Genomic DNA, 13,887 nt, shown 5'->3' on the forward strand with positions numbered 1-13,887 from the left:
TGGGAATCTGAATGCCTTAGATATTAGGGCCATGATATGTAGCACAAACTTGGCCCAGGATTTGAGTGAGTCTTGAGTTTCTCAATTTCTTATTGGGCTGGGTATGTTATCGAATGCCTGTAATCCCAGACCTCCAGAACCTAAGGCAGGAAGATCAGGAGTTCCAAGAACATAGAATTATTCACCAGAGCTGATGTAAACAAAGCCAAAGAGTTAGAAATAATGTAAATGTTCACTAGTTATGGATAATGAGCAAAATTAAGATGGCATCCTTTGTTTTTAAGTGGCAGACTTAATGTAGTCATCAAACCTATTTACTGTATATGCTGACATAAAAATACGCCTAGAGTTCAAAGTAATAATTGAAGTAGCATCATTAGTGTGTAATAAAGGTAAAGATAAAGCAGGTGATTATAGAAAAAAGAAAGTTATACATAAAAATAATAGTGAAGCCAGGTGCCAGTGGCTCATGCCTATATCCTAACTACTCAGGAGGCTGAGACCTGAGGATCGCAATTCAATGCCAGCCCAGGCAGGAAACTCCATGAGATTCTTATCTCCAATAAACCACCAGAAAAACTGGAAGTGGCGGTGTGGCTCACATGGTAGAGCGCTCACCTTGAGCTGAAATGCTCAGGGACAGTGCCCTGACCTAGAGTTCAAGCCACACAACTGACTAATAATAATAATAGTGAGGAGTTGGAGGCATGGCTCAGTTGGTAGAGCGCCAGCCAGTCATCCAAAAGCGGCCACAGGTACCAAGTTTGAATCCTGGTCTGGGACCTAGAAGAAAAAAAGAGAAAAATAATAATGATTTGTTAATCTAGACATGGTAACCCTATGCACTTGGGAGGAAGAGGCAGAAGAAGGATCACAGGTTTGAGGCCAGTCTGGGCTACATAGCAAGGCCTGGTCTCAAATAACATCATCAAAAAACAATAATGATATCCTTAGAGGTGGGATTATAAATAAATAACTCTTTCTTAGTTTACCCAAGATAACATTTTATCACAACCTGATTTTTTTTTTTTTTGGGTCCGGTTGTGGGGCCTGAACTCTGGGCCTGCGCGCTGTCCCTCAGTTCTTCAGCTCAAGGCTAACGCTCTACCACTTGAGCCACAGTGCCACTTCCGGCTTTTTTCTTTTTGCTTATGTGGTGCTGAGGAATCGAACCCAGGGCCTCATGCATGCAAGGCAAGCGCTCTACCACTGAGCCACCTTCCCAGCCACACAACCTGATTCTTAATTTATAGATTCATTTACTCACACAGACGTGTCTGGATTTAGATGATAAAATTACATGGTCACTGTAATTTTGGGTAGGTTTCATTAAGAAGTGACTACACTTTCACAGTGGCATCTACTTTTCTGAAATAAAATAAAGTTTTATAACTCGACAGACCAAAAAGAAAAAATAAAAAACTTCCTTGACAAGTTATGCACTGCAGCTAATTTTCCTTTTGCCTCCTTTTCAATGCAAAATCAATTGTCTTTGCAGGTGAAATATATTTTTACCCTGGGAGACGTGGCCCAACTGTGTCCATCCAGAGTAGAGAAGCGAATCTTTCTTCTGGTTCAGTCCATCCTGGCTTCTTCCACTGATGGAGATCAACGTAAGGCACCCAAAGTTACATCTGTGCTGTGTGGTCTTATCGCTGCATTACCTGCCAATGCCCTGTCCACTGAACCCTTTCTCTTCCCTGCAGTACCATCATCTCCAGGTACCAGTGATGCTCCACCTGCTCAGCCAGCCTCCCAGGTCAGAGGCTCTGTCATGCCCTCTGTGATCAGAGCGCATGCCATCATCACCTTAGGTAAGTATACCATGTGGGAGAAAATGGGCTCTGCTGTCCGCTTCCACATATGGCATTTGCTTTGGTGTGTGTGTTTGTGTGTGTGTGTGTGTGTGCACACTCATACAGGACCATACTCATGGCTGATGCTCTACCACTTGAGCCACACCTGTAGTATGACATTTTACTGGTTAATTGGAGAGAATCTTACCAACTTTTCTGCCTGCACTGGCTTCAAATATCGATCCTCAGATCTCAACTTCCTGTGTAGCTAGTATTATAGATATGAGCCATTGGTACTCCATGAGCTTTTGTCTGAAATAAGTTCATCTGTAGCAACATGCTGCATGCTGCTAAAGTTGTACCTGCTCTAGCTCTTGTGATATGAAGAGGTAGTAATTTTCACAGGATCCCAGGTGTGCAACAGCGGTACTGTTGACAAAGTCCTCAGGAGTAACTAAGCAAGACTGACACTCAGAACCTTACTATATTGAGCTTTTATTCTTAGGTTGTGTTAATTTATTACAGTTATACCTGTTCCTATCTTTTTTTGGTTAGTGGTGGGGCTTAAAATAGACCTGGGAGCTGTCCTTAAGCTCTTCACCTCAAGGTGAGCGCTGTCTCTTGAGCCATAGTACCACTTCTGGTGTTCTGGTGGTTAACTGGAGATAAGAGTCTCACGGACTTTTTGGGCTGGTTCTGAACTGTGATCCTCAGATCTCAGACTCCTGAGTAGCTAAGATTACAGGCGTGATGTGATCACTGGCGCCCAGCTCCTATCATTTTTTTTTTTTTAAAGAATATTCACATGATAGCACCGCAAAGTCTTGTTTATCAAGAACTGTATTCCAAGTGCTACACTGAGTTCTGGAAATGGAAAAATGAATCTGAAGTTCAGGTCATAAAAGGAAACAGTTTATTTCATTCTTTCCAGAGTTGGCAGATGAGACTTAAGCATATTTGTACATGAATTCAAATAGTTGTTAGGAAAATGCTGACCTCTGTGCTATAATCTGAACTTTTTTCTCTCACTATGACTGTTATTTTTGGTAGTTAAAAGTTATGAATTTTTGTGATATTGATTTCTTTAAAAATATGTAAGAAATTCAAATAGGAGCAAAATCCCCAGGCCACCAGACAAACATACAAACCAACACAATTCAGCAACCCTCTTCCAATTGTAAAGAAGAAACAAAGTAATAATTTTAGTAATGTAGAGGAATATTCCAAAACATGTATCTCCTATAGCCTCTGATGGAATCTGTTTTTCCTATAGGTACTTTGAACTTTAGATGGTTTTGTTTGTCTCAGCTTTTGTTGCTTATGATTGTGGGCATGATGGCTTAACTTTAAATAAAACCCATACGTCTGAGTCCTGGTATCTCCCTCTTTTCTGGAACAGGTAAGCTATGCTTACAGAATGAGGACCTGGCAAAGGAGAGCATCCCAGCCCTTGTGCGAGAGCTGGAAGTGTGTGAGGATGTAGCCGTTCGCAACAATGTCATCATCGTGATGTGTGATCTTTGTATCCGATACACTGTCATGGTTGACAAGTACATACCCAATATCTCCATTTGTCTGAAGGATTCAGACCCCTTTATCCGAAAGCAGACTCTGTTCTTGCTTACCAACCTCTTGCAGGTATGTCGTTTTTCCACTCCACCAACCACTGCTTCTGGTTTAAGGGAACACTCAGTTAGCAGAGGAAATGTGCTTACGGTGTAATAGAGTCCAAAAATAACCAGCCCCATCTTTACTTTACAGTCCCATGCGTCTCAAGTTCAGTTCAGCCTGTTTTATCAGATCCTTAACTTGAGAATATTCATCTGGGGTTTGTGTAGGCATCCTTTCAAGACATATGAAGTTCCACTTTTACAAATAAATACCCTGGACAGAAAAGCACACAAGCTCCAGTTCTGTTACTCTTCTTGACCTTGAACAAATCCACATTTCTCAGACTTCTTCTTTTGTCAAAATAAGGATAATACTTTTGCTGGGCTGTTTCACATCCTTGTTCTGAGAGTTCAGCGAGGGATTTTGGTGCATGAAAGAATCTAGCCTCACATATGTGCTGTGTTTCTAACACAGAGACACCTGTGGCTCTGTCCTGTAAAAGCCATATATGCTTTGAGCCATTTTCCTAAGACTTGATGACATCCTACCCACATACGATTCCTCCACATCTCTTTGTACTGTCAAGTGGAGAAAGGGTTTCAAGATGGTGGGCAGTGAGTTGCTACCCAACTGAGCTCATTTGTCCTAGATAGACCAGAAGCCAGCAGGAGTAATGTCACACAAAGTAGATGAGTGGTTCTGTGACTAAATGCACCTAAGGATTCTATATTAGAGTCATCCTGAAATATGTTGGTTTCTCTTTGACAGGAGGAGTTTGTGAAATGGAAGGGCTCTCTGTTCTTTCACTTTGTCAGCACGCTGATCGATTCACAGCCAGATGTTGCCAGGTAAATCTGTCTCTCACATGTCCCATGGCTGGACAGCATCCCTCATTCTGGTGTACACTAGATTCTTTTCTTCAAGTTGATCTACAGTTCAGTTATTTGAGATTTAGGGAGCTTTTGATAGTTGCCAGAAAAAGAAGCCAACTTTTACGGTACTGAACTATATAACAGATGTTCATATTTAAGTTAAAAATAAAACAAAACCTGGCTAGATCCATCCAGATGATCGCAGTGTTGACTATACTTGCTAATGTTACTTGTCTCCCCGAAAGAGTAATAAAGAACTATTCATGCCTTTGTCATACCAAACTGTACAGGATAGAAGCCATTGACTGTTGACTTGATTATATCTATTTCTAGGCCACCCCCCACTTACAAAAATGTTATTTTTGATAAAGAGTTCCAAATTTATTTTAAGTCCAGAAATTATAAGGGAGAAATTTTAGGAATGAATTTAATTGCAGTGTGAATTTGAACATACAAATTACAAGGCTCCTTATAAAGAGGTGTGAGATATATAACTTTGCCAATTCTTTCCTTCCTTCCTTCCTTCCTTCCTTCCTTCCTTCCTTCCTTCCTTCCTTCCTTCCTTCCTTCCTTCCTTCCTCCCTTTCTCCCTCCTCCTCCCTCCCTCTCTCCCTCCCTTCTTTTCTTCCTTATTTTTTTCTGGTAGCACTGGGGATTGAACTAAGGGCTTCATATATGCTAGTCACTCACCATTTGAGGTATGCCTCCGCCCCCCAAGACCTTTTGTTTTTGAGACAGTCTTGCTATCTTTGCCTGCTAGTCTGAACTCACGATCTTCCTGCCTCTAGCTCCCAAGTAACTGGGGTCACAAGCATGTACCACAATGTACAGCTTCTTTTTGTTTGGTTTTGGTTTGTTCGTTTGGCAGTACTAGGGCTTGAACTCAATATCGTGCATTTGCTTAGTTTGCTTGCTTGGCTGGTGCTCTACCCCTTGAGCCATGCCTCCAAACCTGCTCTTTACTGGTATGTTAGGGTTAGAATCTCTTGGTCTTTGACGCCCAGGCAAGCTTTCAACTGAGATTGACAGCCTCCTGAATAACTAAGATTTACAGGTGTGAGCTACCAGAGCCTGGCCCTGGTATTTTTTTTTTAAGACCCATTTTTAAGGGGTTAAGAAATAGTCTGATAGAATTTGCTACCTTAGATTATATTGTATGAATAATTCTTTTTAAAGCAAGTGTGCAATTGGAAAATAGAATGTTGAATGCCATGGAAAAAGCTACCATAGTGAGGAGAAAGTCTTTATAGAGTTCATTAGCTATAAATAGCATAGAATAATGGGTCCCTCTGGTTCTAAAAATGGTCACCAATAATTTACTCTGAGTTCCATTGGAAGAATTTCTGCTGAGTTTTCTTTGGGTGTAATTTCCTAAGGAAGAACATTTCACATAACAACACATGGTAGAAGGTTAACATTCTAATTAATACGTCTAGATCCAGAAGAAAACGCTAGGACTGTCTGGTTTTCTTTTTCTTTGTATAGCTGGGCAAAGGAAGCAATAGTTGTGTGGCTCCCTCCTCCCTTTGCAGTGCTCCTTAGCACTGTCTGCTGACTGCTGTCTGTGCAGTGTACAGATGGAGCTGAATGTTCAAAGTGCATGAGCTGTTCTAGACAATAAGCGTAGGCTAGAAGATGGTCTGTGTAGCTTGTATTTCTTTGTTTTCCTGTTTTTTATGAGCTTATTCATGGGCATGTTTAAAAAACAAAAAAGGCAATAGCTTTGTTTAACCTTATTTAAATACTATACAGTGTGTACATGTGTTGAAACATCTCATGGCACAATAAATGTATACACTGTATACAGTGTTGATGTTTCTCTGTTAATTAGAAATTCTAAGTTAAAATGCATTACAGCAAATATATTAAGCACTTGTCAATGTGTAAAATATATGTAGAATTTGAATATAGATATTATCAATTATAGGTATTATCAATCAGAAAGAAATGAGGACAGATACGAAGATAACTTATACTATAGTAGGATTTATCAGCGCTTCTTGTAGCCTTTTACACATACAGACACACACAGGCACACACGCGCACGTGCACTTTTAAGCCTCTCAGTTTTATCGCTGCATTCTGGGTTTATTTAAATCATAGTTCAAATGTAGGCCAGGATTTTCCACTTTGGAAACCTGGTGAACTGTAATTTAAGTCTGGTCTCTGATTGTTTAGGCCAAAGGCCAGGTCTGTCTGCTTTGATTAATAGTAATTTTTCCATACTAAATGCCAGTGTAGATCTTACAGAGACTGTAGTGGTAGAACTGAATTTACTTGTGGTCCAATGGGATTTCTTGAAGTGGTTTCTTTTTTGCATGTTTATTGGAGGGCAGTGCTGTGGATCAAACTCAGAGCCTTGTGCATTGAAGGCAAGTGCTCTAACATTGAACTAAACTCCAGGGCTATGCAACATTTTTAGTTGTTTCTGATAACCCCAAATTTGGGGGAAACAAAGTTGCATGACATATTTCCTCCTCTGCCCACTAGGTGGTGACCTTGTAGTCCAGTAAACACAGAGTGAAATCCAAGTACAAATAGTCGTAAGTTAGCAATTGCTGCAGAAGTATAAAAAAGCAGGTATAAGTGTTCAAGGCAAGAAAGTGACTAATCTAAAGTGTCACTAAGAAAGAGAATGAAGCCAGCTGCTGGTGACACATGCCTATAACCCTGGCTACTCGGGAGGCTGAGATATGAGGATCATGGTTCTAAGCCACCACAATCAGGAAAGCTCGTGAGATTTGTTTCCAATTAGGGACCAAAATAAAATAAAATGGAAGTGGAGCTGTGGCTCAAGTAGTAGAGAACTATCCTTGAGCACAAAGCTTAGGCCCTGAGATCAAGCCCCAGGACTAGCACAAAAAAAAAAAAAGGAAAGAAAAAAGAAACAAGTAAAAAAGGAAAGAAAAGAAAAAGAAAGAAAAGGAAGAAAACACAAAGATGATTAGTTAGCGGAGGAAGGAAGTACCCAACTACCTAGGTAGCTTTAGAATCTTTTAGCCTTGCTTACCATTCTTTGTGCTTCACGGCAGTGCTTACATATTTGTAGAGACCAGGCAAACAACAAGCGTGTTTCCTACTTTTTTCTCTCCACTTTGCAGTTTGGGGGAGTTTTGCCTGGCTCACTTGCTATTGAAGAGGAACCCTGTCATGTTCTTCCAACACTTTATTGAGTGTATATTCCACTTCAACAACTATGAGAAGCATGAGAAGTATAACAAATTTCCTCAGTCCGAGAGGTTAGTGGAGTGGCCGGGTGGATGGTCTTTTGGTAAGAGGTAAAGGGAGGTTTGGGAGGTGCTGGCTGTTCAGACAGAGAGGTAGGAAATGTCTGGCTGATCTTGTGTAGAGCTTGGACCACTGACTGTCATCTGGATATTTCTCTTGGTACTTGTTACCTTCTTTGGCAGGACAGTTTAGGAAAATTCACCTGTGAGGCTAGGGTCCTGAAGGAATTATACGTCCAGGAAGACATTGGAATCCCAGTGTCCTTTGCACTTAGCCTTGCAGATGCTGGTACAATGTTGTGCTGAACCCTTGACACCTACACCCACTTGTGTGGTAAAACCATTGTGCTCTGCCACAGAGAGAAGCGACTGTTCTCACTGAAGGGAAAGACCAACAAGGGGAGGCGAATGAGAATCTACAAGTTTCTTCTAGAACACTTCACAGATGAGCAGCGATTCAATATCACTTCAAAAATCTGCCTTAGTATTCTGGGTAGGCCTCATGGTGGTGTTGGTGGGGGGGGATAGTGGCAAATATGTGTTTAAAAATAAAATACAGGCCAGGTACCCGTGGCTCACACCTCTGATCCTAACTACTGAGGAGGCTGAGATCTGAGGGTCATGGTTCAAAGCCAGCCTGGGCAGGAAAATCCATAAGACTCCAAGTAAAAAGCCAGAAGTGGTGCTGTGGCTCATGTGGTATAGTACTAGCCTTCAGGGACAGTGTCCAGGCCCAGAGTTCAAGCCCCAGGACTGGCAAAAAAAATAATTGATAAAATAAAACACAGGTCTGTACCATGTAGGCCCTGGTTCTTCAGGAACACCCATGTTTCTGGCATGTGCCATCAGCTGTGCCCCAGACAGACCCCACTGCAGATTGCTGTCCCAGACAGCCAGTAAGCCTGTGAACTGCCCTCCCCCTCTGGCCTAACATGTTCCTTAGATCTCCTGTGCTTTCTCTCAGCATGCTTCGCTGATGGCATCTTACCGCTCGATATGGAGGCCAGTGAATTGCTTTCAGACACATTTGATGTTCTCAGCTCAAAGGAGATCAAGCTTCTGGCAATGAGAGCTAAACCATGCAAGGACCTCCTTTTGGAAGAAGATGACATGGCTTTGGCAAATGTGGTCATGCAGGAAGCCCAGATAAAGCTCATCTCACAGGTGCGTGTGGGCTCATCCCACAGACTGCTCATGTGCATACCGGGTGGTGTCCCCGGGTCCTGGGCTTGTTCTTACCAGTGGTTTTAACCAGTGCCTAGGTAGCAATCTGCAAGTCTATTTCTAGCCCCAGCTCCTCTTATAAGACAGAGTTCCCTTCCACTTGTCTGTCTCCGTGAGCCACAAGTGTCTCAAGGTTCTTCTGTCAAAGCTGACTTAGTCATCTCTTTCTGCCTCTTCTGCCATTAGATAACAAATTGCCACAGTGATCTCTTGGATAATTTGTGCCACAGCAGAACAAGTATCTAGGATTCTAAGCACATTCTTTGTTTGACCTGAAGTATCAGATTTAAAATTGAATGGCTGTTCAAGAGCCTCATTACCAGCCCTCTCCAGGCCCTATAGGGATAGCTGGTATGTTTCCAACCTGATCCCTAAAGGTTCTTTTTTTTTGTTTTTGTTTTTTGCTAGTCCTGGGGCTTGAACTCTGGGCCTGGGCTCTGTCCCTGAGTTTCTTTTGCTCAAAATGAGTGCTCTACCAGTTGAACTTTTGTGAGTAGTTTATTGGAGATAAGAATCTCATGGACTTTCCTGCCTGGGCTGCTTTCGAACTGTGATCCTCAGATCTCAGCTTCCTGAGTAGCTAGGATTACAGGCATGATCCATCCACTGGCGCCTGGCTCCTGAAGGCTTTTGATCCTAAAGAAGGAGTCTGATGTTATCCATTTTATCAGGAGATCCTGTCTATCTCAAAGATCCATCTCTCTCTTGGATTTCCACTGCTTCTGACTTGTTAAGTCTATGCCATTTCTAGTTGTTCCCATAGCACCCTTTCTGCCTCTAGTTTCCTTGTCCTGCAGGCTATGTGCCATTTGCTGCCCATACAGTCTTGTTTTTTGTTTGTTTGTGACAAGATGCTCATTATGTAGCCTCGTTTGGGCTTGAACTCATGATCCTCTGCATCACCCTTCCAAGTGCTGTAATGATAGGCAACATCACTATGTCAAGCTTTAGAACAATGTTTTTATTTTTTTTTTGGGTCTGGTCATGGGGCCTGAACTCTGGGCCTGGGCGCTGTCCCTCAGCTCTTCAGCTCAAGGCTAGCGCTCTACCACTTGAACCACAGCGCCACTTCCGGCTTTTTTCTTTTCGCTTTATGTGGTGCTGAGGAATCGAACCCAGGGTCTCATGCATGCAAGGCAAGCGCTCTACCACTGAGCCATCTTCCCAGCCCCTAGCAATGTTTTTAAAATACAAATGTGATCATAAAAGAGAATAGAGGCAGATTGACTGTGAAGGGCAGCAGGAGACTTTTCTGGTGGATTATGGGTGATTTGTGGTGTTTGGTACTCAGCATGTTGTGTCAGTTCACAGAACTCTTCTCTTGGTGATAAATAAGGGGGTAAATTTATTTTATGGATGATATTTGTGTGGTATCGTGCCATTTCTGATAAAATACTAATTCTCCTCCAGGATACAATCTTAATGTGCTGGTACTTACCCCATCCCTTTCCTTCTTTGCTTATGATCACCTTGGTTCTCAGCCCTGAAGTGGTAGGCTGTATTCTCTCCTGTTCTACACCTTTTACACCTCTGCCCCCATTCCCATATATTCTAAGTTCTATCTTCTCAGAAAGCCTCTTACCACTCTTCTTGTCTGCCTGCTTCCTTCATAGACACCCTTCCCTCACAGACAAGTTCCAGACCCTACCTCTTGCCACCCAGTATAATTTATCCCTATACACACTGTGGTCTAGAAGCAATCTGAATTTGTTGCATTTCTGAGGTCTTGATAGTACTTGAGGGAATTCATTTAGGCCATTTCTAAAGACTGTTCCTAAACTAGCATCTGTTGATGTCTGTATTTAAGTGAATTGTTTATTTTTTGGCCTCCTGTTACAGGGACTGAGAAGACCCTTTACAAATGAGGTGTTATATAAGCAAGAAAAATACTATTAGCTTGGAGAAGAACAAGAGTACAGGTTCAGAAAGATAAATCTTACATATGTGAGATGCTATAATGAATGATTTTTAATTCTTAAGAAACTTATTGCTGAATAGATGGGTGACTGATCATTTAAATCAAGGCTAGCACAAATTCTCAGTCCTCCTGCCTCTGTTCCCTAGGCTGGGGTTAGAAGCAAATGGTACCATACCTAGCTCATACCACTTTTTAAAATGTGTGCACAGTTATAAAAAAAACACACACACTCACATGTGCACTTGCCACACATGTACGTGTGTGTGTGTGTGTGTGTGTGTGTGTGTGTGTGTGTGTGTGTGTGTGTGTGTGTGTGTGTGTGTGTGCAGCTGGCTGTCATCATACTTAGCCTTCTTTTTTTTTTTTTTTTTGCCAGTCCTGGGGCTTGAACTCGGGGCCAATGCGTTGTCCCTGAGCTGCTTTTGCTCAAGGCTAGCACTCTACCACTTGAGCAATGGCTCCACTTCTGGCTTTTTCTGTGTATGTGGAACTGAGGAATGGAACCCAGGGCTTCGTGCATGCTAGGCAAGCACTCTAACACTACGCCACTTCCCAGCCCATGCTTATCCATTTTTATAGTACTGTCATCTCATCTTCAGATTACAAAATACCTCTGCACAGCCCGAGTAGGACTGAATGTAGACCAGAGTTAAGAGTCCAGAAGATCTTGTGTGGAGATTTTGAGCTTTTTGTCAAGTTATTCAACATATTTCTTACTCCTTTTTCTCATTTAGAATGTGTGAGTAGTATTTCTCTGTTGCCTATATTATAAACCTTCTGAATGTTTGCCTGTAATGCTTAGGATGACTTTAGAAGAAAAGCCTTCTGTACAATACATTCCCAGTGTCATAATCAAACACCAGAAATCAACTGTTACAAGCTGCTACACTGTCTGTGCTACAAGAATGGGATGAAGGACAAGCTTTTGTCTTTTAGAAGTTTGTACATCTAAAACATGCTTCTGTTTGTGTTACTACAGGTTCAAAAGAGGAATTTCATAGAAAACATTATTCCAATTATCATCTCCCTGAAGACTGTGCTGGAGAAAAAAAAGATCCCAGCTTTACGAGAACTCATGAACTATCTCAGGGTAAGTGATAAGTTTGCCTTTTGGGGTTGCATCTCTTCCCCAAATTCATTACTTAGGCAGACAATGAGTGGTAAGAGCTCAGAGAGCTATAGAAACCTTTATTACAGTAGTGTGTACAATGCATGTACCAAGCTGGCTTATCTGCAGAGGAGATGGGGTGTTGGGCTAGAGGCACACTGCAGGGGTCTGCCCTTTCCCACCTGCCAAGCATATGTTCATGCATGTTACATTTGTATGCATTTTAGGATTAGGTTCCATTTCGGTCAAGGAGAAAAAGCTAGTCTTCGTCGTAGTCCACTCTGGTGAAGAAGGAAGGGAAGTCTTTTGTTCTCACTGCTTCAGATGGCCCTGGTTAGGAGTTAACAGTGCCATGGCAGCTGCTGTCCTCTGGCTGGCATTGCTGTTTGTGAAGGGGGTGGGGAAGTAACACTTTTCAGGGTGATTCTGCAGGACAGACCTAAGTAAGGCCTCAGATCTTTCATAGAATTGCTCAGAAATAAAAAGCCACAACCATTTCCTTAATTTAGCAGTTAATCTCTGGTAACATTGTATATTTTCCCATAAAAAAAAAACAAAACAAAAACCCTTTCTCTGAAAAGGCGGCAACAAAATGCCATGGAATATGATCTTCAGGTGACCTTGTACGCTAAGTAAGAAGGGGTTGGGACGGATGAGCACGCTGTATAGAGAAATATGAGAACTTGTAATTATTTTTATATTTTTTATTGTCCAGTCTGTCCAATCAGAGGAGGGCATATAAAATGTTTAGGACCTCCTGTTTCTACCACACCCCTGAATTTCATTCAGCAGCCACCCTCTTAGCACTGCAGTAGTGACTGCCGGAGCTGATAGTCTTCCTGTAGTTTTTGTCATGGTTGAACTGCAGTGTAGCTTTTTCATCCTCTAGTTCTGTTAGGCAGAAAGGGTTCTTTCTCTTAACCCAGAGGTTAAAAGACCCCCTCTAAGGCTTGAACCTAGATGTAATGAAAGATTTTCAATAAAATCAAAAGGCACAAGTATGGGTTTAGGGCCTTAGTTGTGGTTCTCTGGGTCTAGTGGATAAAGCTAGGGTAAGTGAATGAGCAGCTTCCAGGCTGCTCTGCTCCCTGGATCTGCTGTGGGAGCCTGGGCCAGGACCATGTCTTTCTCCCATTGGGTACCTGAGCGATTGCCCCTTCACCTGGCAGATAAACAGGAAGCTTCCTATGAGATGGGAACTGTTTGTTAATATCTCACATCATGGTGGACAATGTGAACATCATTAATGTTTCCTTACAATAGGCCATTATGCTAAGTAATCTGCTAATTAATGTAATAGATACTGCCTACTCTCAGTAATGCAAATCTTTGTGTGTGTGTGTGTGTGTGTGTGTGTGTGTGTGTGTGCACGCGCGTGTTTGCTTGTGTACTAGAGCTTGAACTTGGGGCCTCCACTTGAGCCCTACCTCTACTTTTGGTGGTTAATTGGAGATAAGAGTTTCATGGGCTCTCTATAACTGGAATTACAAACAGGAGCCATTAGCTTCAGACACATTTTACTGTTGTTATTGTTTGTTAGGTTGTACTGCACTGCTTATTTCTTGTTTTTCTTGTTGAGACAGGGTCTTGCTGTGTAGCCCAGGCTGCCCTGAACCTTGTGATCTTCCTGCCTCTGCCCTCTGGGTGTTAGGATTGCAGTTGGTGCTACCATGCCTGCGAGAGTTATTTTAGTCAAGAAAACACTTAATGGGTGCTTCTGGGTCTTTCAGGAAGTAATGCAAGATTACCGGGATGAAATCAAGGATTTCTTTGCAGTTGACAAACAACTGGCATCTGAACTTGAGTATGACATGAAGAAATATAACGAGCAACTGGCCCAGGAACAAGAGCTGGCCAAGCAGGCTGATATGAACAGGGTGCTTGATGGTGGCGATGGGGTCCAAGCTGTGCAGGTAGGAGGAGGTCTGACTTAGGCTGACCAACTGTCCAGTATACTCTCATGCCAGCTTTCCCAGCATTCTCCCAAACCCACACGTAATCAGAGTTCAATCAGCATTAGACCCCTGGGCATGTGGCTTGCTGGCCTGTTCCATGTTCCCTTGTTATGTGCAATAGACAGAGCAATGGCTCAAGCTTCTCCTTCCACAGTCCCTACCATAGGACATTGTCT

At 42.3% G+C, this 13,887-nt stretch overlaps 1 protein-coding gene across 1 annotated transcript in view; it reads left to right on the top strand.

The window, feature by feature from the left end:
* Ncapd3 (non-SMC condensin II complex subunit D3) overlaps positions 1-13,887 on the top strand; it is a 56,614-nt gene that overhangs the window by 33,716 nt on the left and 9,011 nt on the right. Inside the window, exons 21-29 of the mRNA XM_070038336.1 lie at positions 1,499-1,613; positions 1,707-1,814; positions 3,196-3,434; positions 4,176-4,255; positions 7,381-7,518; positions 7,866-7,999; positions 8,471-8,670; positions 11,628-11,738; positions 13,487-13,669. Of these exons, the coding sequence (XP_069894437.1) occupies positions 1,499-1,613; positions 1,707-1,814; positions 3,196-3,434; positions 4,176-4,255; positions 7,381-7,518; positions 7,866-7,999; positions 8,471-8,670; positions 11,628-11,738; positions 13,487-13,669 (1,308 nt within the window). The remainder of the gene's footprint in view (positions 1-1,498; positions 1,614-1,706; positions 1,815-3,195; positions 3,435-4,175; positions 4,256-7,380; positions 7,519-7,865; positions 8,000-8,470; positions 8,671-11,627; positions 11,739-13,486; positions 13,670-13,887) is intronic.

This window comes from Dipodomys merriami, unplaced genomic scaffold (genome assembly GCF_024711535.1).
Source record: "Dipodomys merriami isolate MVZ:Mamm:240054 unplaced genomic scaffold, mDipMer1.0.p SCAF_29, whole genome shotgun sequence".
Classification (NCBI taxonomy): domain Eukaryota; kingdom Metazoa; phylum Chordata; class Mammalia; order Rodentia; family Heteromyidae; genus Dipodomys; species Dipodomys merriami.